This window comes from Mobula birostris, chromosome 3, assembly GCF_030028105.1.
Source record: "Mobula birostris isolate sMobBir1 chromosome 3, sMobBir1.hap1, whole genome shotgun sequence".
NCBI lineage: Eukaryota > Metazoa > Chordata > Chondrichthyes > Myliobatiformes > Myliobatidae > Mobula > Mobula birostris.
Window position 1 is genome coordinate 81,537,985 of NC_092372.1, and position 26,811 is coordinate 81,564,795.

Here is a 26,811-nt window from a genome sequence, read left to right on the forward strand (position 1 = left end):
ACAGTATTAATCACCAGATAATTCACTGAGGTTTGTTGGATGTGATTTCTATTTGCAAGTCTGAGCTAGCACAGTCTGATCAGCTGAAACTTTTCAAGTGGTTGAGCGAGCCTGTCTTTAATTGCTGTAATAAATTCCCCACAGAAAATATTGGAAAAACTGGTTGTTAATACTTTGATTTCCACACCCTTGCCTGTCACTGTTTTTAAATGTCAAGTGATAAATACAATTTTTCAAGCAAAAGGAAAATTTCTTGAATTGTGAACATTTGCAGAGATTAGGGTTAAACTTGTCTACAGTGATATAAAGTTTCACTGACTTTATATCCTGGGATGGAAACCTACTGTTGCAGAGAATTTATCATTCAATAATGTCTTTGTTTTCCATCACTATTCTTTTGCTTACCATAACCCTGGCAAGATCTGTTCCTGATTCAGTACTACATTTCCTCAGGATGTCAGTCACACTATCTGATTCTGTTGTAAATATCTGTGAAATGTAGTTGTCTATTTAACACAATGACATTGTAATGTTTGTAGGGCTTGCACATTGCTTCAGAAACCACCTGCTTTTTTCTTATTTTGACTTTTAACATTTTTCACATTCCTTTTTCACTATTTTATTGTTAATACATTTTTACCCTCTTATTAGCATCTCCCAGTCACTAATAACTTTGTAGAATTTACTCCTCATTTGTGGTTCCATGAAAAGTGAAAACTATTTAATCATTCTTTGAACTCCTGATTTGCCAAACAAGAAACCCGTTTTGATGTTGGAGTCAGTGGCTGGTATTACAAGTATTTTCTTAATTTACAGGTGTATAATCCAAGGATCAGAGTTGAATCATTATTGGTGACTGCCATCAGCAAAGCATCAGCACAACAAAGAGCTGGCCGTGCTGGTCGTACTCGACCAGGGAAGTGCTTTAGACTTTACACTGAAAAAGCCTATAAAACTGAAATGCAGGTAAGCTTTCTATCATAGCTCTTGTTCTTCTGTCTTTGGAGAATTCTGGTGCAGGTTGCCAGAACTGCCCAGCTATTCTCCTGATAGCCTATTAGATGAATTTGTTTCCTGATTTGAATGGATTTTGAAGAACCAAGCCTTTAGAACCAGAAACTTATCTGGAATGAACAGGTACCTGTTACTTCGTGGCTACACTGAGGTCAGATTTGCAGGTAATTTTTTGGGGATGCTCAGATGTTCTTGATTTTATTGATATGTTCTTCTCATGATGTTGAGACCTGCTTTTTTCTTGCCTGAATGTTGGGGGGCAGCAAGATTAAGTTGGGCTAATGCAAACTCAGTCATATTTCAGTATTTGCTGTTTACAAAGTGGTGAAACACTTACAAGTTCTTTGAATTCTTGACTTTTTGAAAAATCATCCAAGTATTCCACTGATCTAGTAACTGAGTCTCTTTCATTTAACCTTTTTCTTTTGTAGTTGATTGCTTCCTCTGATTTGCAATTGGTTATATTCAGTGTATAAGATGAGCAAGGGAAATTTCAGGCAAGGATATATATATATATAAAAAAAATACTATGATGTCATTGTTGAAGGACCTTGTCCTTCATAGTGTTTCTAAGATGACCTTGTTTCACGCTTGTGAAGGCAGCCCTCCCAGACAGGTAATCTTCATTAATAACATTTTGATGGTTGCTATTTTCTAGGCCTGATTCTGGTGTTCAGCGCATTTGTAATGCGAAAGCTTTTAGATGGTCTGTGTAATATAATGTATTCTGGTTGTTTTCCTAAATGCTTAGCTGTTAGTAGGAAGCAGGAAGCATTTAGTTTAGTTTTATTTTACACTATTTATGACCTTTGTGAATGCTTTTATTTGAGATGTCTTGCTTTTTATTTTCGGGGGAAAAAAATTACCAGGACAACACATACCCTGAAATTTTGAGGTCCAATCTGGGTTCTGTAGTTCTTCAACTGAAGAAACTTGGCATTGATGACTTGGTACATTTTGACTTCATGGATCCACCTGGTAAGTGTCTCTCCTTGGGCTGTTTCTGATGGAAACTTCTAGAACAGCACTATCCACCATAAATCAAGTCGTTGTTCGGAATCATGTTTCAAATTTCAGAATTTATTTGTGCTTGGCCAACCAAAACATTTATTACATTATTTATAATGTTATAAATAATACATTGGATCTGTTGGAAGACAAAAGAATAACCTTGAGTTTGTAAGGATAGAAAAATAATTAATCCTTACTAGTGAATGTGGCCCAATAGCTCTTCTGTTTACCATGAAGAAAACTGAATGTACTTTCTGTGGTAATGTCTCTGTCCAAGTAACGCTCTTACAAAACTCCCTTTAGAAGCAGATCTTGGGCTGCATATTGGAGCAGATGGGACCTGTACAAAAGGGATAGGTTGCATTTGAATCCGAGGGGGCCAGTATTCTTGCAGGCAGATTTACTAAAGCTGTTGGGGGTGGTTTAAACTAATATCAGAGCGGGATGGGGATCAGTATGATAGAGCCGAGGATGAGCCAGCAAGTTTACAAGTAGGTGATGGGTGTAACATGAATGTAAGGAAGGTCAAGCCAGTGATTGGGTACAAATGCAGACAGAGCAAAGAGTTAAATTGTACCACAGAGGCAAAATTCAAAAGGGTAAAGAATGCAGGAACGAAGGTGCTGTATTTAAATGCACCTAGCATTTGGAATAAGGTGGCAGAACTTGTAGTGCAATCAAAAATTTGGTTGCTTCGATGTTGTGGGCATCACTGAGTTGTGGCCGAAAGCACGCCATAGTTGAACTTAACATCAAAGAATATACTTTGTATCAAAAGGACGTGCAGAAAGGCATAGGCGGTGGTGTGGTTCTGTTGGTAAGAGATGGAATGACATCTTTAGAAAGGTGACATAGGGGCAGAGAATGTTGAATTGTCATTGGTGGAGTTAAGAGACTGCAAGGGTTTTAAAAAAAAAACATTATGGGAATCATATATAGCCCTCCATATAGTAGCCAAGATGTGGTGGTGACTGGAAAGCTGGAAGCTGGAAAAGGCATGTAATAAATTGTAATGAGCGACTTTGATATGCAAGGAGATTGGAAAAATCAGGTTGGTGTCAGATCATTGAGAGAGGGAATTTATTTAACGCCAACAAGATGGCTTTTTAGAGCAGCTTGTGCTTGAGCCTACTTGGGGAAGGGCTATCATAGATTGGGTGTTGTGTAATAACCCAGATATTACTAGGGAACCCTTAGAAGGTAGTGATCATAGTATGATTGAATCTATACTGCAAATTGAGAGGGAGAAACATAAATCACATGTATCAGTATCACATTGAAATAAAGGGGATTATAAGGAATGAGAGAGGAGCTGGCCCAGGTAGAATGGAGGAGGATACTGGCGGGGATGATGGCAGAGCAGAGATGAGTGACGTTTTTGGGAATAGTTCGCAAGGCACAGGATAGATATGTCCCACTGAAGAAGTTGTTCTCAAATGGCAGGGGTAGGCAACCATGGCAGACAATGGAAATTAAGGACTGCATAAAAGCCAAGGAAGGGGCATATAAGATAACAAATGTGAGTGGGAAGTTGGATGATTGGGATGCTTTTAAAATCAAACAAAAGGCAGCTAAAGCTGTAAGAAGGGAAAAGATGAAATATGAGGGCAAACTAGCCAATATGAAGCAGGGTACCAAAAGTTTTTTCAGTTGTATAAAAAGTAAAAGAGAGGTGAGAGTTGTTATTGGACCACAGGAAAATGATGCTGGTGTGGTAGTATTGGGGGGCAAAGAATTGGTTGATGAACTTAATGGGTACTTTGCATATGTCTTCACTGTGGAAGACACTAGCAGTGTGCCAGAGGTCCATGAGTGTCGGGGGGGGGGGGACGCGGGCAGGAGTGAGTGCCACTGCTATTACAAAGGAAAAAGTGCTAGGCAAACTGAAAGGCCTTAAGGTGGATAAGTCACATGGACCGGATGGACTACATCCCAGAGTCCTGAGAGAGGTTGCTGAAGAGATAACAGATGCATTGATCGTGATCTTTCAAGGATCACTCGATTCTGGCATGATCCCAGAGGACTGGAATATAGCAAGTATCACTCCACTCTTTAAGAAGGGAGGAAGGCAAAAGAAAAGAAATTATAAGGCCAGTTAGCCTAACCTCAGTGGTTGGGAAAGTGTTGTGGTCTATTATTCAGGTTGAGGTTTCAAGGTACCTGGAGACTAATGATAACTTAAGACCAAGTCAGTCTGTAAAGGGAAATCTTACCTGACAAATCTGTTACTTTGAGGAAGCAGTAAGCAGTGTGGATAAAGGAGAGGCAGTGGATGTCATTTATTTGGATTTTTAGAAGCTGTTTGATAAGGTGCCACACATGAGGCTGCTTAACAAGATAAAATTCCTATGGTGTTACAGGAAAGATACTGCCATGGATAGCAGAATCACTGACAGGCAGGAGGCAGTGAGTGGGAATAAAAGGGGCCTTTTCTGGTTGGCTGCCAGTGACTAGTGGTGTTCCTCAGGGGTCAGTATTGGGTCTGTTGCTTTTAACATTGTTTGTTAATAATTTAGATAGTGGAATTGATGGCTTTGTGGTAAAGTTTGCGGATTATACAAAGATAGGTGGGGGGGTAGGTAGTGCTGAGGAAGCAATACAAGTGCATCAGGACAGACAAATTGGAAGAATGGGCAAAAAAGTGGCTGGTTGAATAAAGTGTTGGGAAATGTATGATAATCCATTTTGGTAAAATGAAAAATAGTGCAGACTATTAACTAAATGGGGAAAAGGTTCAAACAGCAGAGTTGCTGAGAGACTTGGGAGTCCTTGTGCAAGACTCCCAAAAGTTTAATTTACCGATTAAGTCTGTGGTAAAGAAGGCAAATGCAATGTTGGCATTGATTTCAAGGAAAATAGAATATAAAAGCAAGGAGATAATGCTGAGCCTTTATAAGACACCAGTCAGGCTGCACTTGGAGTATTGTCAACAGTTTTGGGCCCCATATAGAAACATAGAAAATAGGTGCAGGAGTAGGCCATTCGGCCCTTTGAGCCTGCACCGCCATTCAGTATGATCATGGCTGATCATCCAACTCAGAACCCTGTACCAGTCTTCCCGCCATACCCCCTGATCCCTTTAGCCACAAGGGCCATATACATAGAAACATACATAGAAAATAGGTGCAGGAGTAGGCCATTTGGCCCTTCGAGCCTGCACCGCCATTTATTATGATCATGGCTGATCATCCAACTCAGAACCCGGCCCCAGCCTTCCCTCCATACCCCCTGACCCCCGTAGCCACAAGGGCCATATCTAACTCCCTCTCAAAGGATGTGCTGTCATTAGAGAGAGTCCAGTTGAGGTTCATGAGGATGATTCTGGGAATGAAGGTGTTAACATATAAGGAGCATTTGGGAGCTTTGGGCCTGTACTCACTGGAATTTAGAAGAATGCGGGGGGATCTCATTGAAACCTAACCAAATGTTGAAAGGACTAGATAAGGTGGATGTGGAGAGGATATTTCTCATGGTGAGGGTATCCAGAACTAGAGGGTACAGCCTCAAAATTGAGTGTTGACTATTTAGAACAGAGGTAAGGGGGGATTTTTTTTTATATAGCTAGAGAGTAGTAAATTTGTGGACTGCTCTGCATAGACTGCACTGGAGGCCAAGTCCGTGCATATATTTAAAATGGAAGTTGATCATTTCCTGATCAGTCAGGATATCAAAGGATATGGCGAGAAGCCAGGTGTGTGGGGTTGACTGGAATCCGGGATCAGCCATGATGGAATGGCAGAACAGACTCAAAGGGCTGAGAGCCTAATTCTGCTATGTTTTATGATCTTATGGTCTTGTACCTCATGAGTTTCTTTCACATCCATGTGTGGAATCATTTGTGCTCTTGCTTTAGCTTGTGAAAGGCAACATCTTGACAGATGCACTGCACTGGAGTTTCAGGCTGATTAGTGTGTTTGAAGTCTTGAAGAGGAGCACAAGCCTTTTGGTTCCTCTGGAACATCCGTTGTACCATGCTGGCATTTCATGTCAACAAGATGGGTTGAGCAAACTGGGGCTTTTGAAGTGAAAGAGGACGAGGTATGACTTTATAGAGGTGTAGGAGATGGTAAAAGACATTTATCAAGTGGATAGCTGTGGACTTTTTTCCAGGACGGAAATGGCTAAATATCAAGGTTCATAATTTTAAGGTGATTGGAGGAAAATGTACGAGGAAGTCAAGAGGTCAGTTTTATACACAGAGTGGTGAGTCCGTGGAACATTCTGCTAGGGCTGGTGGTAGAGGCAGATATATTAAGGGTGTTTAATAAACTTAGATTAGGCACATGGATGATAGAAAAATGGAGGGAAGGGTTAGATTGACCTTAGAGTGCTAAAAGATTGGCACAATATTATGGGAAAAAGGGCCTGTAATAAGCTCTGTGTTGTAAGATGAGCTGCAGGAGGGTTGTACATTGATATAGGAATGCTGATATTGGAAACTCTGTGATGGGGCTTTTTGGGTTGACCAAATTTAAGTTCAGCTTCTTTAGTCATTGAAATCTTCCGTAAATGGTAAGTAAAATTAAATCTAGCCAGATGTTTGTAATATAAATGTGAATCCGTTCCCTGGCCAAGAAAATGTCTTTGGGGTGTATTTTGCACCCTTCTTTTCCTCTCTGCACTGATTATTCCTGGCTTTGTGTTCTTCCAGTCTCCCATGCTAGTTGATCTTTGAGTTAATTATTCATTCTTAAGGTTAGTGCCACATGAAATGGTAGCTGCAGTCAGTTGAGCTGTATAGTTTCAATCATCATCAATGATTTGGAGTACAGATCAGCGCACAGATGTCATTTGCTCAAAAAGTTTTTTTGGAGTGAACTATGACTACTTTGAGGTTCATGTTGAAAGACTTGGACAGAATGAGGGTGACAAGTATGCACTTGAGTGATTTTGTCATCAGAGGTTTTGTTCATGACTCGTTGTTACAAATTACTTTTCAGCACCTGAGACACTGATGAGGGCCTTGGAGCTTTTGAATTATCTGGCTGCACTGAATGACGATGGTGATCTCACTGAGCTTGGGTCCATGATGGCAGAATTCCCATTAGATCCACAGTTGGCCAAGATGGTTATTGCCAGCTGTGAACACAACTGTTCAAATGAGATTCTCTCCATCACTGCAATGTTGTCAGGTAATAGCGGGGATGAAATTGTCAAAACATGCCTTGCAGTTAAATTAAACAAATTATTAGGGAGAATTTCTCATGGAGTTGATCTTTGCAAGATTATGTTTGGGATGCCTGTTTAAAAACAGAATGATAATTGTGCATTTGAATGTTTGTGCTAAGTACTGATGAAATTTTGATAGGTACTTTGAGAATTTATAAGCACAGCATATTAATCATGATTACAGTTTTCAGATTTGGTGCTTAGCTTTAGGTATTTTTTGTTTTTTTTAATGTTTTACCCTGGCTGAAAACCAGTTCTATTTAAACAGATGACTAGGAGAAGCCTATAAGAGCTTAATGTAGGAGAGGTATTGATGAATATTGAGACTGCTCAGCCTAGTTCATGTTTCATGAGCAAAACAAAAACTGTCTTAGAATTTTAATAATACAGAAATTCTACACTTAATCTTCCCCTATGATTTAGGCAGACCACATACTTTAAGATACAATTGGGATATGGCTATCAAAAGCTTCCGTTAAAGCATTAGATTGAAAATATCTGTTGAATTACACATCAAGAATAACATGATTTGTGGTCATTTTAGGGAATCCCTTTGGATGTGGACAACACTACATTGTTCATTTTGACTTGAACATTGGTCACTTATTTCACAGTTCTGGTTTTGTATTCCATTAATACTGATTCTATGCTGTTCAAGGCTTGTACAAAACCAATAATAGCCTGATTACATTTTGTAAGTAATATTTAGCAAGGCAACAGACTTGAACTCTGTCAGTAGGGTACTATAGATTAAATCAGATTCAGAGCAGCTGGGCAGGGCAGAATTTCACCCTTGCTTCCTTTGTTCTTGGTTTTTAACTTGTAGGCAAGGATGAGATTCAAGTCATCTGTTAACAGCATCACACACTTCAAATACTAAATGTTTGACAGCTACTTATCACTTTTTTGGCAGGTTAGGAAAATGCTTACAGAAGGCATTCATTTAATACATTATTATAGTTCTGTATTTCCCTGTGCACCGCCTTTTTTCACTAAAAATTGGTAATTGTGTAGCTTCTGAAACACTCTTGTCTTGCAGATGTGAGTAGGTGTTGATGTTTGGTACCAAGCCAAGGTAGTAGACAATCCAAGATGCAGTTGGTGACCATATCCCATCATGCCCTGCCCAATGCTCTCTGAACTGACCTAGCTAGGCCTTGTTCCTGTGTCTGTGAATGAGTGACTCATCCATATGGGCGTCTGTGTTGGGCCCATACCAACATTGTTTAGTCCCACAGTGTTTTGTTCGCCCAACGGAAGCTAAGAAAGCAGCTGACGAAGCCAAGATGCGGTTCGCACATATAGATGGAGATCACCTGACCCTGCTCAACGTTTACCATGCATTCAAGCAGAGTGAGTAAACTATACTTCTATTTTTCAATTCCATAGTTAAATATTTGCTAAACAGCCATTTTAATGAATTTTCAAAGCTCTTCGCACCTCAGACTGGTTAACTAATAGGTTATTAAGCAGTTACATTCTCTGCACAGATCATATGAGGGCATTTTGCATTCTTAAGACTATAGTCAATGAAACTACAAGTAGCGGAATAGTTATCCTTCTTGTGTTCCAGTTTCTAACAGGAGTAGTTTTAAATAATAACCAGGGCATTAATGCGCAGAAAGTGATTTTTTTTTAAAGCTTGGTATGTGGTACTGGTCCATACAAATCATGGGTTTGTGGCTTAATTTTAGTACGTTCATTTAGATAGATGGAAAATTGAGCATTAGCACTTGTGATTTTCTCCAGGAAACACCCTTTCTCCAGTTACCATGTCTATTTCAAATTGTATTCCATCTGTTCTCTGCTCTGTTTGTAGAACATCTTTACCTTCCAACCAATTTACTGGTACAGGGTCACATAAACATAGATGGTGAAATAAAGAAACAGGTAACGGAAGGGTTGGCCACAGGATTGCGACAAATGACAGCAAAAGTAGCAAAGAAATGGCAAAACAAAAAGCCCCATATGTATTGCAGGGATGGTGGCGAGATCAATCTATAGGCTGTGGCTAATATTGTTTTCTGGTGTTGCTGTCAAAGACCTACGTTTAGATGATGGGTAAATCCCTGGTCAACTAATTAGGGTAGGGTAAATCTCACAAATCTAATTAATTCAAGCTTGCAGCTTTATCGAGTTTATGACATCAACACAAATATCCACGCAAGTTTTGTTGACCCAGGATGAACTAGTACTTCCTCTTATCACAGTTAGACTGTATCATCTCAAATGTGACCTCCACTGCTCTTCTACCAGTCTGATCTTTCCCAGTCCACTTCTGCCAATTATACCCTCGTTTTGTTCATTTTCTTCATTTAATATAAAAATGTATGTTTCAGACCCAGGGTGTTCGTCCTCAAACTGTATTTTAAATTCTACCAGTTTATTCCTATTCGTTTCATAAGACAGGATTAATTGATATCATCAATTAATCTTGTCTCATTTAATTATACCCAATGTAAAATAACTTGCTCTGTAATGCATGCTGTAAACTTGTACTGACCTGATAAATCTCAATATCCTCCTTCCAAGTCTCTACTAGCCTTGCAATAGTGTTCAGAATTAAACTCTATTCTCCAGCTGTGGTTTCTGGATAAACAGGGCAGCAGTCATTACTCTTATGTTTAGTAATACTCTGGTAATCCATTGTACAACTGTTTGTGAATCTCCATTCTTTTAGCAGCTGGCCCACCAGGTGATATGTGCCACACTCGGTTCACCAGTGTCTGCACTGCTTCAATCTCGCTGAATTTATGGGATAACTTATAGATAGATATACTTTATTAATCCCAAGGGAAATTTGGTTTCGTTACAGCTGCACCAACCAAGAATAGAGCGTAGGTATAGCAATACAAAAAATCCCCAACAATCAAACAACAAAATGCAAACTATGCCAGATGGAAAATAAGTCCAGGACCAGTCTATATGGCTCAGGGTGTCTGACCCTCCACAGGAGGAGCTGCACGTTCGATGACCACAGGCAGGAACAACCTCCCGTGCTGCCAAGTGTTGTATCACGGTGGAATGTGGCCAAAGTCCAACAGTAAAAAGTTCAATATCCAGTCTGCAAACATGTTCCTCGATTGTAATATGCCCCAGATTGCACCATCCGTTGTTAGCCAGAACAGTAAGCACCCAACTCCTTTACGCTTACTGCTCTCAATGCACTTCTGGTCAGGTGGAAAGGGATTACCCACCGAACTCCTCTTTTCCAAAAGTCTCTGTTGTCTCGATCCGGTCCTCTTTCCTCGGCTTTGTGATCCCCTTCTGCATCCTCTGTGTTTTCCTCCGGATTTCAGCAGGGGTGTCCGCTGCTCTGCTCGCTAAACCGGCCGGCATTTGCTGGTCCGTGGAATACACAATGCGACCTTGCTTCTGTCCCGCGTGTCGGGTTGTAACCATTTCCAGCACTAAAGAAAACCCAAATAAACTCTCTACCAGCATGTTAGAGAAGGTGCAGCTTCGACATGTTACCGTGAGAAAAAAAAATACAAAAAATAACGTAAATTAAAAAGTAAGAAGAAGAAAGTAAGAATAGATCGGAATGACTGTACCAGGCTGCATGCACGACCAATGCGCATAATAGTGTTGTGTAGCCTCTTAAACTGTATAAGCTTATAACATCTATAAAAGTATAGTGATTGGAATAGCACTTAGTCATTGATGAGTTCAGCAGTGTCAAAGCCCCGAGCATGCTGGATTGTCATCATTTTTGTGTGCATGTAGTCTGGAGCACCTCTGTCTCTTTTTTTTGTACTTAATCATCGTGATGTTATTTTGGGTCACATTAGACATTTTTGCATCTTGCTTATTTGCTCACACTTTGTTCATCTGTTTAATGTATTAATATCTTTGTATTTCCATACTTTTCAACTACTCTGTTTACAATGCCATCTATCATTGTGTCATTGGTAAACTTGAATTTGTGACTTGCAATCCCATCGTCCAAATGATTAATAAGCATAGTGAGAAGTTGAAGTCTAAGACAGATGCCTGTAGGATGATGCTTAAATGTAAAGCTGTTCATTGTAAAGTAATCCTAAAATTCCCCATTTTGGTAAAATCTAATAGGTACAGTTATTTCTATTTCATAAGTGAAATTATGGATGGCATTTTTACTTTGAGTTGATTTATTGCCTATCAATAATATGAATGCCATGTAACTTACTACAATATTGCTTTGAAAAGGAATCTATTGCTTCAAAAAATGTTTGATCTTTCGATCAGAGTCTTAAATTGCACCATTGATAATGTAGTACAGATTATTTCGAAAACTTGAGTAATTTTATGTTATACTGTCCATGTAGGATGAGAGGCTGCCCTGGATCAATGAGTTTCCCAGAAGCTTTATGCTGGGCATGTCCCTGAAATGTTTAATAAAGGAGTAAAATACTGGAATTGCTGTCAGATACTCAATAGGTCATGTAGGATCAGCAGATTCAGAAACACTTACACTTCAGATGAATGTCTTTCATTTAAAAAGGGGGTACAGAGTGATAATAGGGAGCAAAATAATGCATGTAGGATTAAATTATATTAATTGAAAGAAATAAAGCTTTAATTTTAATGCACACCAGTTCTGCCATGTTATCCAATACAGCCTAAGTTTGGCTCTAGATCCACAGCAGTAAAGTTGCTATTTAACTGCCTTCTGCGAAGACCTAATCAGCCATACAGTTAGAATAAGGTCAGTAATAATTGCTGCTGTCATCCGCTTTACCCCCCAATTTCATTCATCAATCAGAAAAAGCAGTTGTTTGCTACATAAACAACCTGCAAGCGTTCATAGAGAGAATAATCACAGAAGCCCTTTGTTCCTTAGCATAAATGGTTTATTTTAAACTGAACTGCTGCTTTCTTCAAATATAGAAAGGAAATGTTGCTGTGTATTTTCATGTCTATCCACAGCCTCCTCTACTGTAAAGATGAAGCCACACTCAGGTTGGAGGAACAACATCTTATATTCCGTCTGGGTAGCCTCCAACCTGATGGCATGAACATTGACTTCTCTAATTTCCACTAATGCCCCACCTCCCCCTCGTACCCCATCCGTTATTTATTTTTATACACACACTCTTTCTCTCACTCTCCTTTTTCTCCCTCTGTCCCTCTGACTACGCCCCCTGCCCATCCTCTGGTTCCCCCCCCCCCCTTGTCTTTCTCCCCGGAGCTCCTGTCCCATGATCCTCTCATATCCCCTTTGCCAATCACCTGTCCAGCTCTTGGCTCCATCCCTCCCCCTCCTGTCTTGTCTTATCATTTTGGATCTCCCCTCCCCCTCCCACTTTCAAATCTCTTACTAGCTCTTCCTTCAGTTAGTCCTGACGAAGGGTCTCGGCCTGAAAGGTCGACTGTACCACTTCCTAGAGATGCTGCCTGGCCTGCTGCATTCACCAGCAACTTTGATGTGTGTTGCTTGAATTTCCAGCATCTGCAGAATTCCTGTTGTTTGTGTATTTTCATGCAGTTTTTCAGAAAAAAAACTGGATGCACTTAAATTTTAGAAACCAAAGGCATTTGGCCTGTTGGGCATTTTATATTTTCAAGAATGCACGCGTTGTTTTACTGTTAGACAGTTGAATATTTTGCTTTATTTTAGTTTTTTCCATGATATTGTTTGATCATGAACAGATACTTCTGTTATCTGTTAGAGAGTAGGTGAAGCATAAATTATTTCTTGGTTGACATCTGTTCAGATATAAAATTTAAAAGCTTATCTAAAGTGGATCTAGACACAGATCTGTCCAGAACTTGAATACACATAATTTTTTCCAGTAGGTAGTCCATGATTCAGTACAACAAAAGACCAGGCCCTTCAGCCCACACAATGCCAAAGTAAACTAAATCTTCTCTGCCTGTGCATAATCCTCCTTTCTCCATTCCTGTATACTCAAATGTCTATTTTTAAAGCCTTTTATACAGCACTACCCCTGGCAGCCTGTTTCAGGCACCTACATCTGCTGAATAGTTTAAAAAAAGAAGTGCTTACATGTATCTTCCTAAGCTGTCCCCTCACACCTGAAATGCATGTCTTCCAGTATTAGACATTTCTACCATGGGGGGGGGGGTGGAGAATGTGCTTGTCTACTGTATCTGTGCCCCTCATAATTTTATAAACTTCTTAATTAGGTCTCCTCTCAGAGTTCAGTGTTCCAAAGAAAACAACCCACATTTGTCCAATCACCTTCAAGCTTGTAACTTCCAATTCAGGCAGCATCCTTCTTTCTGTGCCTTTTCCTGTTACATATGCATGGACGAAGAACTACAACAGATTAGCATAATTAAACCTTTTTACTGAGTCATGTTAGTAACGGAACATGTTGGGCAACTGGCAGCGTGGGAGCAACAAACCGTGCCCACTGAGATGAAAAACATGCACATTCAAAAGGCGAGTACAGCCTGCACGTAGGAGGGCTCATCTATTCACCCCACGATCAATCATCCGATTGCGCACTCATCACACTGTAGTTGATCTGATATGGTATATCTTCAAAGCTTCCTTATCCTCGTAATTAGAGAACCAAAACAGGACATAGTGGAGCCTAACCAATTTTATATATAGGTACAATATGAATTCCTTACTCTTATACTCAATTCCTTTTTTACCACTGTGTCTACTTGAGCTTGGACCCTAAGTTCCCTCTAAATGTCAGTGCTGATGAGGGTTCTGCCAGGTACTACGTACTTTCCTCTTTCATTACACCTCTCAAAGTGCAATACCCCAGACTTGGCTGGATTAAACTCCACCTGCCATTTCTCAGCCCATACACGTAACTGATCTGTATTCTGTTGCCTAGAACTCTACTAACCTTTATGCTGTCTTGACTCGACCATTGCCTGAAATATATCCATTAAAAAACAGGCTGATGGAAAATGCACAACGTTGTTCTAAGTTGACCTTTTTATGACTTCCTGCATACTTGAAGATATTTGAAATTATCCATGGTTTAACTTATTTTATTTAGCATTATGCTGCATTCGCTTGTATTTCATGGTCCATTAGAATTTGAATTATTCAGGGATCACTTGTTCTTTTTAGTGCTAACTATTTGGAAATTATGCTGTCAGAGTTATGTTCTTCGTTTAGACCTTTAATATTTATGCTGTTTATGCCCCCAATGTATGTATGCAGGAATGGAATAAAACAATATGCTTTCCATTGAAGTGGCCATGAAATAGTTGAGGATGAAATTTGAACCCTATCGGCAGCTTACAGCTTGTCTGTACTGGGGATGGACTGTAAAAGGATATGGCAGTAATTCCCTGTCCTTTTGAGCAAATTTTTAAGTGGATGGGATCTGTTGAGACCTTTTGGTTTCCTGATGTGAGTTACTGTGTCATACTTGCCCGTACCAGTCAGGAATGTTTTGCTGTGTTATTGATCCTATTGGAGGGATATACCTCTTGACGGCTGCATCGTGCTCCGAATAGTTGTAGATTCCAGCTCCGTAGAACAGTTGGGTACCTTTTAGGAAGCCAAAAACCAAGTTCAGAATAGACTCATAGCCTCTTGATTCTCTTGTTTACACATGAGAAATGACTCATGTCATCTGATTTAGAATAGTATGGCTATATGAATTGTCGTTGTTGAGAGAAGAGGAGCTGGCAGGGGGCAAATTATCGTCAGAATAGTTGGTAGATCAAAATTTGTTGTCTTTCCTTTTCTGCAGCATGTTGCTGTTCAACAATTTTCCCTGCCATCTTTGCTTCTTGGAAATTTCAGTTAATTTTCAGATACAAAGCTTTTCTGATTATGACCTTGCGCTTTGAATGGATTAGTTCCAGTAATGCATAATTCTGCGTTCATTATGATCCCCCGTAGTGATGTTGCAGAGAATTGAGTGAAACATTAGTATACAAGGAGAGCTGCCTCTGCTTCTGATGTAGGTGCATTTTTTTTTTCCTGACTGAACAGTGTATGGGAAAGATCCCAAGTACAAATTGAAGTCTGTAAGGAGCATATTGATATATGTGAGCATTATTCTTGATGTCACTGGAACATTTTAGTGAACTGAGTCCACTTACCAAATATTGATTTTCAATAATACAAAGTAAGATATCAAAATGACTATCCACTGCAAAGAGTCAAATAACTAGAATTGTGACCGAGTTTTTATAAACCAGGAGAAAAAAACATGACGGCCATATTTAGTCCAATGTTGTGGTCCGTATATTTTTTAAAAATGTCGGTGAAGTCAGTGAAAGAAATACCTGTACAATATACTTACAACAATATTGGATTAATATGGCGGTCATGTTCTTTCTCCTGGTTTATAATTTGAAATGTTTCTGAAGAACAGGGAACCTGTTAAGTTTCACCATTTCTGATGGTCAAGAGTGTTGCTACCAGACTACATAAATTTGATTAGTATGTTTCTTATACACTAATAGTTGTGACTGTGTGTATGTGTGTCCAGTTTTGCCATTTAATGCCATGGCTTATATTTGCTCATATTGTTCTAACTGGGTGGGTATTTTGTGTTTGGTAAATGAGCCTTTCTGAAAACTGATCAGAAGAAGAGCCTGAAGGCAACGGGATCAGATACCCATGAATTGATTCCTTTCATTCCAATTGACTCTTTTTCACAACAACAAATCATTTTCAGAACTGAGATCTGGGTAGCGCTGTTTCAAACTTATGAACTTGCTGGGGAGATCTCAGTAGATCTGTTTTTATGCCTTAAAGAGGTCTGTTTGAAATAAAATCGCATTTTTATTAATCATACACTATTTTTTATTTTTAGATCATGAGTCGGTTCAGTGGTGCTATGACAACTTTATTAACTACAGATCCTTGATGTCTGCTGACAATGTACGTCAACAGCTGTCACGAATCATGGATAGATTCAACCTGCCTCGGAGGAGTACAGAATTCACGAGTCGGGATTATTATATAAACATTAGAAAAGCACTGGTTTCTGGCTACTTTATGCAGGTATGCTTAAATATATTGCTGATTGTGATGTTTGTGTGAAATAGACAAATTCTCTGTCATTCATTTTAAATCTGACTGTACATGTTAAAACATGTACCAGTTGTCTGTATTATGATTGTTCTCATTGCAGGTTCTTAGAAAGCACTTTTAAGAGGTTACAAGTAAAGGAGTAAAGCAGAAAGATTAAAAAAAGGCAGGGATGAGACCTCAGAGGAACTGGAAGTGATATGTGACAAATCAGTCAGAGGTAGAATAAAGTTAAAATGATATGGATGAAATGGAATGTAAAGGAGAATGGTAGAACTGTTCAAGCAAGTGCAGGAGAAGCAGGAGTGAGCCATCTAGCCATTGCATCCTACTTACTACTAGATGTTTGCTAAGGATTTGGCTGATCATTGTTTGTGCCTTCTAAAATTCCATTATTCTTTTGGAGTCTAAAAATTCTGTAGGTCACTGCCTCATGTATTCAATAACAGTATCACAGGCTTGTGAGATTGAGATTTTGTGGGTGAAAGATTCCCATCTCTCAAGTGAAGCTGTTTCTTGAACCCGGTCCCAAATGCCCGAATCAAGTAGTAGTTGGGAGTTGGGGAGAGGGAACATTATGTTTGCCAACTGCTTAACTCTAAAGGCAGGAAATGTGGCATCATCATATCGTTGTTGGGAGAAAATCAGTTATTAGTTGTGACTGCCTGCTTGTGCTTACTATATTGGAAAGCTGAACTCAATTTTGGGGCTCCTTCATCTCTTTGAAACTCAAACTTCTGACAAAGCTCAACAAACTTAATACAGCGTGGTTTTCCCTGGCTTTGGGAGTATTGATCATCATTTCAGGTTCTCAATGTTTATTGCTTGCTTGTTTATTTTTTTGTATTTGTAGTCTGTTGCCTCTTGCACATTGGTTGGTTGTCCATCCAGTTGGGTGCAGTCTTCCATTGATTCTGTTGTGTTTCTTGGAATTACTGGGCTGTATATGGTGACACATGGTGCCTATAAAAAGTGTTCACGTCCCTTGGAAGTTTTTGTTTTATTGTTTTGCAACATTGAGTCACAATGGGTTTAATTTGGCTTTTTTAACACTGATCAACAGAAATGACTTCCATGTTAGAGTGAAAACATGTTTCTACAAATTGGTCTAAATTTATTACAATTTTGAAACATAAAATAATTGATTGCATAATTACTCACCCCCTTCAAGTCAGTAGTTAGTAGATGCACCTTTGGCAGCAATTACAGCATTAAGTCTTTGTGGATAGGTCTCTATCAGCTTTGCACATCTGGACACTGCAATTTTCCCCCCATTCTGTACAAAACTGCTCAAGCACTGTCAGCTTGCATGGGGATCGTGAGCAAACAGCCCTTTTCAAGCCCAGCCTCATTCTCAATTGGATTGAGGTCTGGACTCTGACTTGGCCACTCCAGGACATTACCTTTGTTGTTCTTAAGCCATTCCTCTGTAGCTTTGGCTTTATGCTGCAGGTCATTGTCTTGCTGGAAAACAAATTTTCTCCCAAGTCACAGTTCTCTTGCAGACTGTATCATGTTTTCCTCCACGGTTTCCCTGTATTTTGCAAACATTAATTTTACCCTCTACCTTCACAAGCCTTCCAGGACCTGCTGTTGTGAAACATCGCCAACATGCAGCCACCAATATGCTTCACGGTAGAGATGGTGTGTATTTGATGATGTGGTGTGCTGTGCTTGGCTTATGCAAAGCATAGCATTTGGTCTGATGGCCAAAAAGCTCAATTTTGGTTTTATTAGACCATAGAACCACCTTCCAGCTGACTTCAGAGTTCCCACATGCCTTCTGGCAAACTCCAGCCAAATTCGAAGTGAGATTTTTTTTCAACTGTTGCTTTCCTTTTTCAACTGTTGCTTTCCTTTTTCCACTCTCCCATCTCAGCCACTGAAGCTTGCAACTCCTCCAGAGTTGTCGTAGGTCTCTTGGTGGCCTCCCTCACTAGTCCCCTTCTTGCACGGTCACTCAGTTTTTGAGGATGGCCTGCTCTCAGCAGATTTACACCTGTGCTATATTCTTTGCATGTCCTGACTGACTTCCCTGTACTCCAAGAAATATTCAGTGACTTGGAATTGTTCTTGTATCTGTCTCCTAGCTTGTGCTTTTCAATAACTTGTTTGTGGAGTTGCTTGGAGTGTTCTCTTGTCACCTTGGTGTAGTTTTTGTCAGGATACTGACTCACCAGCAATTGGACCTTCCAGATACAAGTATATTTTTACTAGAATCATTTGAAACACCTTGACTGCACACAGGTTATCTCCATTTAACTAATTGTGTGACTTCTTAAACCAGTTGGCTGCACCAATGATGATTTGGTGTATCATACTAAAGGGGCAATCAATTATTGTGTGTGTTACATGTGTAATTAATTTAAATCATTTTGTCAAGATTTGTTTTCATTTTGACATGAAAGTCTTCTGTTGATCAGTGTTTTAAAAAAACACAAATTAAATATGAAAACTTCCAAGGAGGATGAATACTTTTTTGTAGGCACTATGTATTTTGATAGTAAATTTACTTTGAACCGCCATATGAGGTAAAGGGGGTTGTGAACTGTCATCCACAGAATGTTGTTCAGAGCAAGTTACTGAACGTGCTGTTCCAGTCACAAACAATATTAATGAGAATGGGGAGAGAGTGGGAATATAGTACTGAGACATAGGATTAACCACGGTTGTATTGAATGGTAGGGCAAGCTTGAAGGACCAACTGCCTTCTATTTCTTCTATATGTTTTTCTGTATTTTTATGATTTGAATTAGCAGGGCTAATTGTACAAAAAAAAGATCAGTGCAAAAACCTCAGGTGTGAAATAAAACAGTGAGAAATGTATTTTTGAAGTCAGTCTCAAGTCCTTTGTTAGATATTGGACAGTAACAGGAATGTGTTATACACTCCAATAAACTTGTTTCAGAATTCAGTGAGATTATGGTTGATATGTATTTTCATGTCCACTGAGTGAGTATGTTTGCACTCTGACAAGTTATACCTGTGGTTTAATGACTTCAATAACGTGCCCCTCTATTTCAAAAAATATATTTTATTAGCCATGTTCTAGTTTGATGGTTATCAATTCTAAATTCATCTACCAGCCAAGAGCTTTGAATGGGTATATAAATTGAAGTTGTGAGCAAGCTTGTATTTCAGCAATAGAAATCAGATTAGGTGTTTTGATAAGCTGGTAGTGAAATTTAAACTTGTGCAGCTATGATAACCCATTAGATTGGTCTGCAGCTGAAAATGTTTCCAACCTTTTATTCACACGGACTTCCCTTCCCTTTTTTCTATTGTCATCTTTATGATAGTGTTTTGTTAATGATCCTCGTATTGTGATAGCCGGGGGTGGGGGGGGGGGGGGTTGGTTCCTAAAATAGTGCATTACAGAAAACCATTTGTGTAACCAGAGTATTGCATATTGGTAAAGTTGCAATCATGTGACAACCATTGCGGAAATAAGGATGTACAACTTAAGTCCATGATCTAGTTAAAAATTGCTTATCATTATTGATCTTCTTGACTAGACTGAAAGCTTGTTCTTTCTTTACATGGAAATAATCTTAAAGACACACCTTTGAGCTTTTCTTAATGAAATGGTTCTTTTTTTAGAGAATGTATACAACCTGCAGACATCCATGGAAAAACCCCAGAGGAATGAACAGAAAAAATGTTAGAACCCCAAAGCCTCTCTCCCATTCCCTGCTCAAACAGCAGGAAAGCACCAACCTCCCTCCTCCCTCCCCCCCACCCATTTCAGCAAAAAGCATCATTGCTCACCACCCACAAACAATAGCAAGGCACCCAGAGAGACAGTGATCTGCAGTCAGCAAAAACTATTGTTAACCAACAGTTTGACATGACACAGTCAGTCTCCCACTCTCCACCCCTGCAGCTGGAGAATGTTGGAAAACAGCTGGCTGGCGAGCTCCAGCAGAGAGAACTCACCCACTATGGAAAAACCACAGTTTTGAGTGCCATTGCAGATCAGGGACCTAGATAGAATCCCAGCTGCCTTGAACCAGGGGAAAAAAAAAGACATTTAAAGAGAGGAATTCAAGCTGTTTCTGCAGATGAGCTCAAGGCAGCCATTTAGTGCCATCATTTGAGGCAATCACTCAATTTGGTCTCTTGGATCTGTTTCAAGGTTCCACTGGATAATTCCTTAAGCAAAAGACTGCAGGTGCCGAAATTATGAAATAAAGCAAGATACTGGAAATACTTGGGTCATTTGAGTGAGAATTAATCTTTCAGCACCATTATAACTTGCATTATGAAGAGTGCTGTGTCTTTGTTGTGTGGCATTCTATGTAGCAAGCCAGAAAATACACTATCTTGCCTATTTCTTTTGTGTTTGGTGTTTCTCAGCTCCTTGTTTTCTGTAACTGAATTTGTTTTTTTTTAAAGCTAGCTTTTCCTTAAAATGAAAATTAGCTATTCCTACTTACCAGAAGTGAAGGAGCTTTTTATTTTTCTAGCTTAGTTTCTGTGTACATTTGCTTGGAAATGACAACTTTCCTCATTGGTGTGTGTGATCCCTTAAATGTTGACATCTGACAGAATGACCCATGGTGTAGTTTCACAGTATTTGTGTCCCATAAACCAAATTTAATGCACAAACTATAATAGCTTTCCCCAATTATCTGATGTTAATGGGAATGTTTTGAGATAGGTAAAGCTTAAGCGATTATTTTACCATGAGTTCTGTATGGTTTGGTATCAGTGTAGTCATTGCTGTTGAATATTGGTGCTAATTTTTGGGGTGGAGAGAAAGCAGTGGTATTATTTTTCATATTCAGAACCACAAGACATATAAATAGGCTTCTTGAGGCTTCAGCAAAACGCTTTCATGCATTTTTGGAAAATGATTTATTTGAAATCAATGCATGGAGATGAAGTGGGTTATCAAATACTGATCTAAAATTTGTAACAATACGATCTTGCTCTAAATACCTGTTGAGTATGCAGATTAAATGCGGACAGATATAATCAGGTAGTTATTGTCTGAAGATGGAAAGTGCTTTTCCACAAGAATTATTTGACCATCAACATAAATTAAAACTAATTTGAATAGGGTAATTGTATTATTAAAGGTCTTGCTCATACATAAGTAATTTTTTGTGTGCTTTGAAAAACTCAAGGCATATGATAGAATATATGGTGGAAACAAATTGATCAGTCTATGACATCACATCTTAAAAACCTGCCATGAAAATCAAAAAGCCTTGAAATAGATTTATTATATGATATGAGTCATGCTTTTCATAGGAACAGTAGATATTGATATTTTAATGGAATGCTGGTGCTTTGCAGTGAACTAATATGTTCATGTGGTCTTTTTGAAACTCTTGGCAGATATGTAAGCATTATTCTGAATGCTTTTTTGAACCATTAGATCAAATATAACCTTGTTGTTTATACTTAGTGCCAAGTGAGTACTTCAAGTTTAAGTAAATTATTGTATTTCTAACATCACAAGGTTTTCTGAAACACCTGTGCATGTCTATGTAAAGTGATGAGGTTTCACCAAGGTCAACTCAAACAACCCAATTGAAAGCAGTGGGAAAATATCAAAAGCATTAGGACGGTGGATATTAAATGGTCTTCACAACACATTTCAGTGATGCAGTATGTTGATTAGTAAGGCTCAATAATTATTTGCTTTAAGAAAGATACCTTTTGTGTCCAAGATAAACCCCCTATAAATAGAATGAATGTGATATAATGACTGACACATGCATTGTGATGAATGTGATTTATTATTTTTTATTGAGACACTGCACAGAATACGCCCTTCTGGTCCTTCCAGTTGTGCCACCCAGCAATCCCTCAATTTAATCCTAGCCTAATCGTGAGACAATTTACAATGACCAATTAATCTACCGACCAGTATATCTTGACTGTGGGGGTGGGGAACCAGAGCACCTGGAGGAAATGCACGTGGTCACAGGGAGAACTTACACATTCCTTCCATGCAGCGGTGGGAATTGAACCTGGATCACCTGTACTGTTTTAAAAAAAAGTTGTACTAACCACTGTGGTACCTTGTCACCCTAATGAATCCTAATATGGGTTTCCATTTCAAGCCCTCGATTTTTCTCTTTTGTACTTAATCTTTTCCTTTGCTGTCCACTTTGGAAAGATTACTACTTATTTCCTGGTCATATTGTTAAGATATTTTCATCTTGTTAATTTTTGAAAGAATGTTGTCACATGCTTCAGCCAGAAGTTAACGGGAGATGTTCGCTGCTTGTACAGGTAAAGGAAAATTAGGTAAGACATCAAGGAAATTGACTTGTCATGAAAGCATTATGGATAGTAGACAGTTTTGTTGACATCCTAAAATAAGCATATGCTTCAAGCATTGATGGACTGTTTCTTTCCTCTTTCCACCCATCTGCCTCACCCCAATTTTCAACTGCAGTGTTTCGCAATTGCTCATTGAGCACTTTCTTCCACTTCTTTTTAGGTGGCTCACTTAGAACGCACAGGCCATTACTTGACAGTGAAAGATAACCAAGTTGTGCAGCTTCATCCTTCTACTGTCCTGGACCATAAACCTGAATGGGTGCTATACAATGAATTTGTACTCACCACAAAAAACTACATCCGGACCTGTACAGATATCAAACCTGAATGGTAATGTACTGAGATGTGGGTTTTGAAGAACTTGACTCTGCTGTAAATTGTTCCTAGTATCAATCATTGAATTCTAGTTTGAGATCCAATCTGAAATTTCAGATTGGGCTCATAAGAAGGCATTAAACTTCACAGCAGATGAGCACTGTAATTTAATGTAATTACATTTGCATAGCATCTAACTCATTTGTTTATTATTATTTTTGGTCTCAACCTTCCAGTTTCATAATTTTATCAAGATAAGGAAAAAACCCGCAGCAGGCTTTTAATGTTGTAAAAGATGGGGTTAAAATAGTCTCAATCAATATGTTGATGTACAGTTTTTGCAAAAAATTCAGACCAGACCTACATTTAAATTGGTGGAAAAAGAATATAGTTGTTGGATAAAATTGATATAGCTGAAGCACAGCACACCACTAGGAGAGCATTGATTACTGTTGCCTTGAAATGGTCACTTCTGATACTTAGCTACAATCAAATACCTATAATCAGGCTGTAGACATCATAACAAATCACATTTAAATGATTTAGACTGAGTCATTTAATAGCATTTGTATGTGGAATTGTAGCGGTTGCATACTATTGACTGATGACCTGCCTGAACACAAGTTGCAGAGCCCGGAAAATGTAAGACAGACATAGTGGGGTTCTTTTTCTTTCTTGCATCCAGTGCCTTAAAAAGTATTCAGCCCCCACAATTATTTTCACATTTTACTGTCCCATTTTCTAAATTTAAAATATATTGAAGTAAGATAGTTTGAGATAAACCACAAAACATTGCAAACATTGCATCATGGCAAACCAAAAGAGAAATTCCAAAACCTGTCAGCAATTTACTAAAACCTAACAACCAAACTTGTGATGCTATAGAAGTATTCATTCCCTATATAATCACTACACGAACTTTCATTGGGTGCAATACTGTTTATTACTGTACCACCTCACCCAAATTGTTGATGTAGAAAATTGGAGGATCACCTGAATAAATACCTCCTCTCTGTAAGGTCCAGCACTATGGTAGATTTTCAACAGACCAAAGCAAAATGAAGACAAGAGCATTCAAGGCAAGTCAGGAAAATGATGATAGAGGCACCTTCCCATCAAAGAAAGGGGCTTCCCTTCCTCCACTATCAACACTGTCCTCACCCGCGTTGCTTCTATTTTACACACGTCTGTCTGCCCTCAACCCATTCTCCTGCCACCTCACCAGAGATAGGGTTCCTCTTGTCCTCACTTACCACCTCACCAGCCTCTGCTTCCAGCACAGAATTCATTGTAACTTCTGCCATCTCCAACAGTATCCCACCACCAAGCACATCTTCCCCACCCTTCCCCTGTTTTTGCAGGGATCACTCCCTACATTACTTCTTTGTCCATTCGTCCCTCCCGCTGATCTCCCTCCTTTCACTTATCCTTGCAAGTGGAATAAGTGCTACACCTGTCCCTACACCTCCTCCCTCACTACCATTCTACCATTCAGAGCCCCAAGCAGTTCTTCCAGGTGAGTCGATACTTCACCTGTGTGCACGTTGAAAGCACTGAACAGACTTCGAAGCTCAGTGCAGTCCGTCAAGGGAAAGTGGGGAAAAATGTGAAACCACAGCCACACTGCCCAGGTTAGACCACCCTTCTAAACTCAATCACTGGAGAAGAATGGCACTTGTGAGACAGGCCACTGTGATACCAACAGTAACTGAGTGAGATGCAGAAGGCAGTGGCTGCAACCAGAGCCCTGGCTTTAAAAAAAAACATAACCTTGCCAGTAAAGACTTAGCAAAATATCACTGCGAAGATGTGGAAGTAGGTCTTGTGGGCAGATGAGACTAAAGTGGAACTTGGCCTCCACACTGAGCTGTATGTGTGACGTAAATCTAATACTGCGCATCAGCCAGCTAACACCATCCCTACTGCAAAGTATAGTGGAGGTAGCATAATGCTGTAGAGATGCTTTTCAGTAGCAGGGACTGGAAATCTGGTCAGGATTGATGGGAAGGTGGATGTTACTAAATGCAGAGAGACCCTGATTTTAAAAACCTGCTAGCCTATGCCAGAAAGATTAAACTGGGGAGGAAGTTCATCTTTCAGCAGGACAAGACCAAAAGCACAGTGCCAGAGCAACCATTGAGGTGCTTCAACTGAAGAAAACTGATGTCCTTGAGTGAGAAGTCCTTACTTTAACCCGACTTCAGGACTTAGGTCTACCACCACTTCCCAACTAACCTGGCACAATTTTGCAAGGAGGAATGGGAAAATCTTGCTCCATCATGATGTGCAAAGCAAATAGAGACTTAACCAAAAAGTCTACTGGCTCTGAGATGAGAAAATCTACAGATGCTGAAAATCCAACGAACACACAAAATGCTGGAGGAACTCAGCAGGTCAGGCAGCATCTACGGAAAAGAGTAAACAGTCAGCGATCCAGGCCAAGATCCTTCAGCAGGACTGGTCCTGATTCCTGATGAACGGTCTCAGCCCAAAATGTCAACTGTTTACTCTTCAATCAATGCTGAGACTACTGGCTTTACTAGCTGTGAGAGGTGGTTCAATGAAGTACTGAGCAAATGGGGATGTATACCTTTTAACTGCTGACATTTCAGTTTTTAAAATTTTACTTTTTCATGCTTTATTATTTTCCCTGTTTCTTTTTGTTTGGGCTCTGCTGTGGGGGTGGGGGAGGGAGCATGTGATTCGCCAATAAAAATTCTCAGTTAAAAATTGATCAAAGTCCCTGCTTGTAATGCTCATTTATGTGAACAAAGGGTTGGGGCTGAGTATTTTTACAAGGCGCTAGAGAGAATAGTCCTGACAAATATAGTTCAGATAGTTCAATAGCAATTAGAAAGGTAAAAAAACCACAAATATAATAGAAAAGATATCTGGACACCTGCTTTCAAAGTGGAGACCAGTACTATGGAATTCTTTGAAGAAGTACAATGAATGAAATGGTTTAATGCTCTAAAATATGTTGGATCATCATGAAACTAATTTATAACCAAGTTTACAGTACACAAAATGAGAAGATAGGTGGCAGAGTTAATAGCATGTTGATTATAAACTAGAAAAAAGTAATGAAGGTTAATTTTTCAAAAAAAGAAGCACTAAGTTTTTTCTTTAGACTTCTTCCATCTTTTTTTAAATACATGAATTGCCTTAGCTCCCTGCTAGTTCTCTCATTATCTGCAAATTTAGATTATCATTTTCAATCATCATTCTAAATCTTAAGTAATCATCACAATTGTCTTGAAATTCCTCTTTCACTCCAGATTTCAAAATGTAGCAGTGATAATTCTCATTAAATTTCTTACATGCTGGATAATAAAAGTGTCTTAAATGTACAATTAAAAAACCTGCCATCCCTATTTTCTTCCCTCTTGCCAATTTATTTAGTGCAGGCAACATATCCCAAACAATTATACTTGAATTCATTTATTTCATATTCAGAGATGAAAACATAGAATTGGTAAACCTTGATTAGACCATATTTCATTCTGTGCACTGTTCTGTCTTGATCAGAAAATAATATAGGAGCACTCGAGATGATGCAAGGAAGATTAATAAGGTTGTTAACTAGAATTGAAAGGTTAAATTTATCAGGAAGATTGAACAGACAGAAGCTTGTCGCACTAGATAATTTTGGCAAAAATAGACATGAAGCATTTTCAGTTGTAGAGAATATCAGAAGTAAACATTTGTTTATTCAGACCATTTGGGATGTAGAATTTCAAGTTCAAAGTAAATTTATTGTCAAAGTTCTTTAATTTTTTACTATATACTACCCTGAGGCTACGTCCACACTAGACTGGATAAATCTGTAACCAAAGCTTTTTCTCTTCATTTTGACCCTCTGTCCACACTGAAATGGCATTTTCCTCCCCTAAAAACGGAGATTTTCAGAAACGCTGTCCAGAGTGAATAAATCTGAAAACGCCTAATATCCGGCGTAGTGTGTACGGGGAACCGGCTAATTTTAAAACCGCTGTCATGACGTGCTAAAACAAATGGTGGCGGCAGCGCTGCATTTCATTGTT

General features: G+C 39.1%; 1 protein-coding gene across 3 annotated transcripts in view; it reads left to right on the top strand.

Annotated features, from left to right (window-relative positions):
* Positions 1-26,811, top strand: part of dhx15 (DEAH (Asp-Glu-Ala-His) box helicase 15) — a 123,524-nt gene that overhangs the window by 92,004 nt on the left and 4,709 nt on the right. For 2 of the 3 annotated variants that reach the window (XM_072252952.1, XM_072252953.1), the window contains exons 8-13: positions 817-966; positions 1,884-1,992; positions 6,966-7,157; positions 8,425-8,547; positions 15,939-16,129; positions 22,614-22,783. In XM_072252952.1, coding sequence (XP_072109053.1) covers positions 817-966; positions 1,884-1,992; positions 6,966-7,157; positions 8,425-8,547; positions 15,939-16,129; positions 22,614-22,783 — 935 coding nt within the window. The other variant, XM_072252954.1, reaches the window with a different exon arrangement.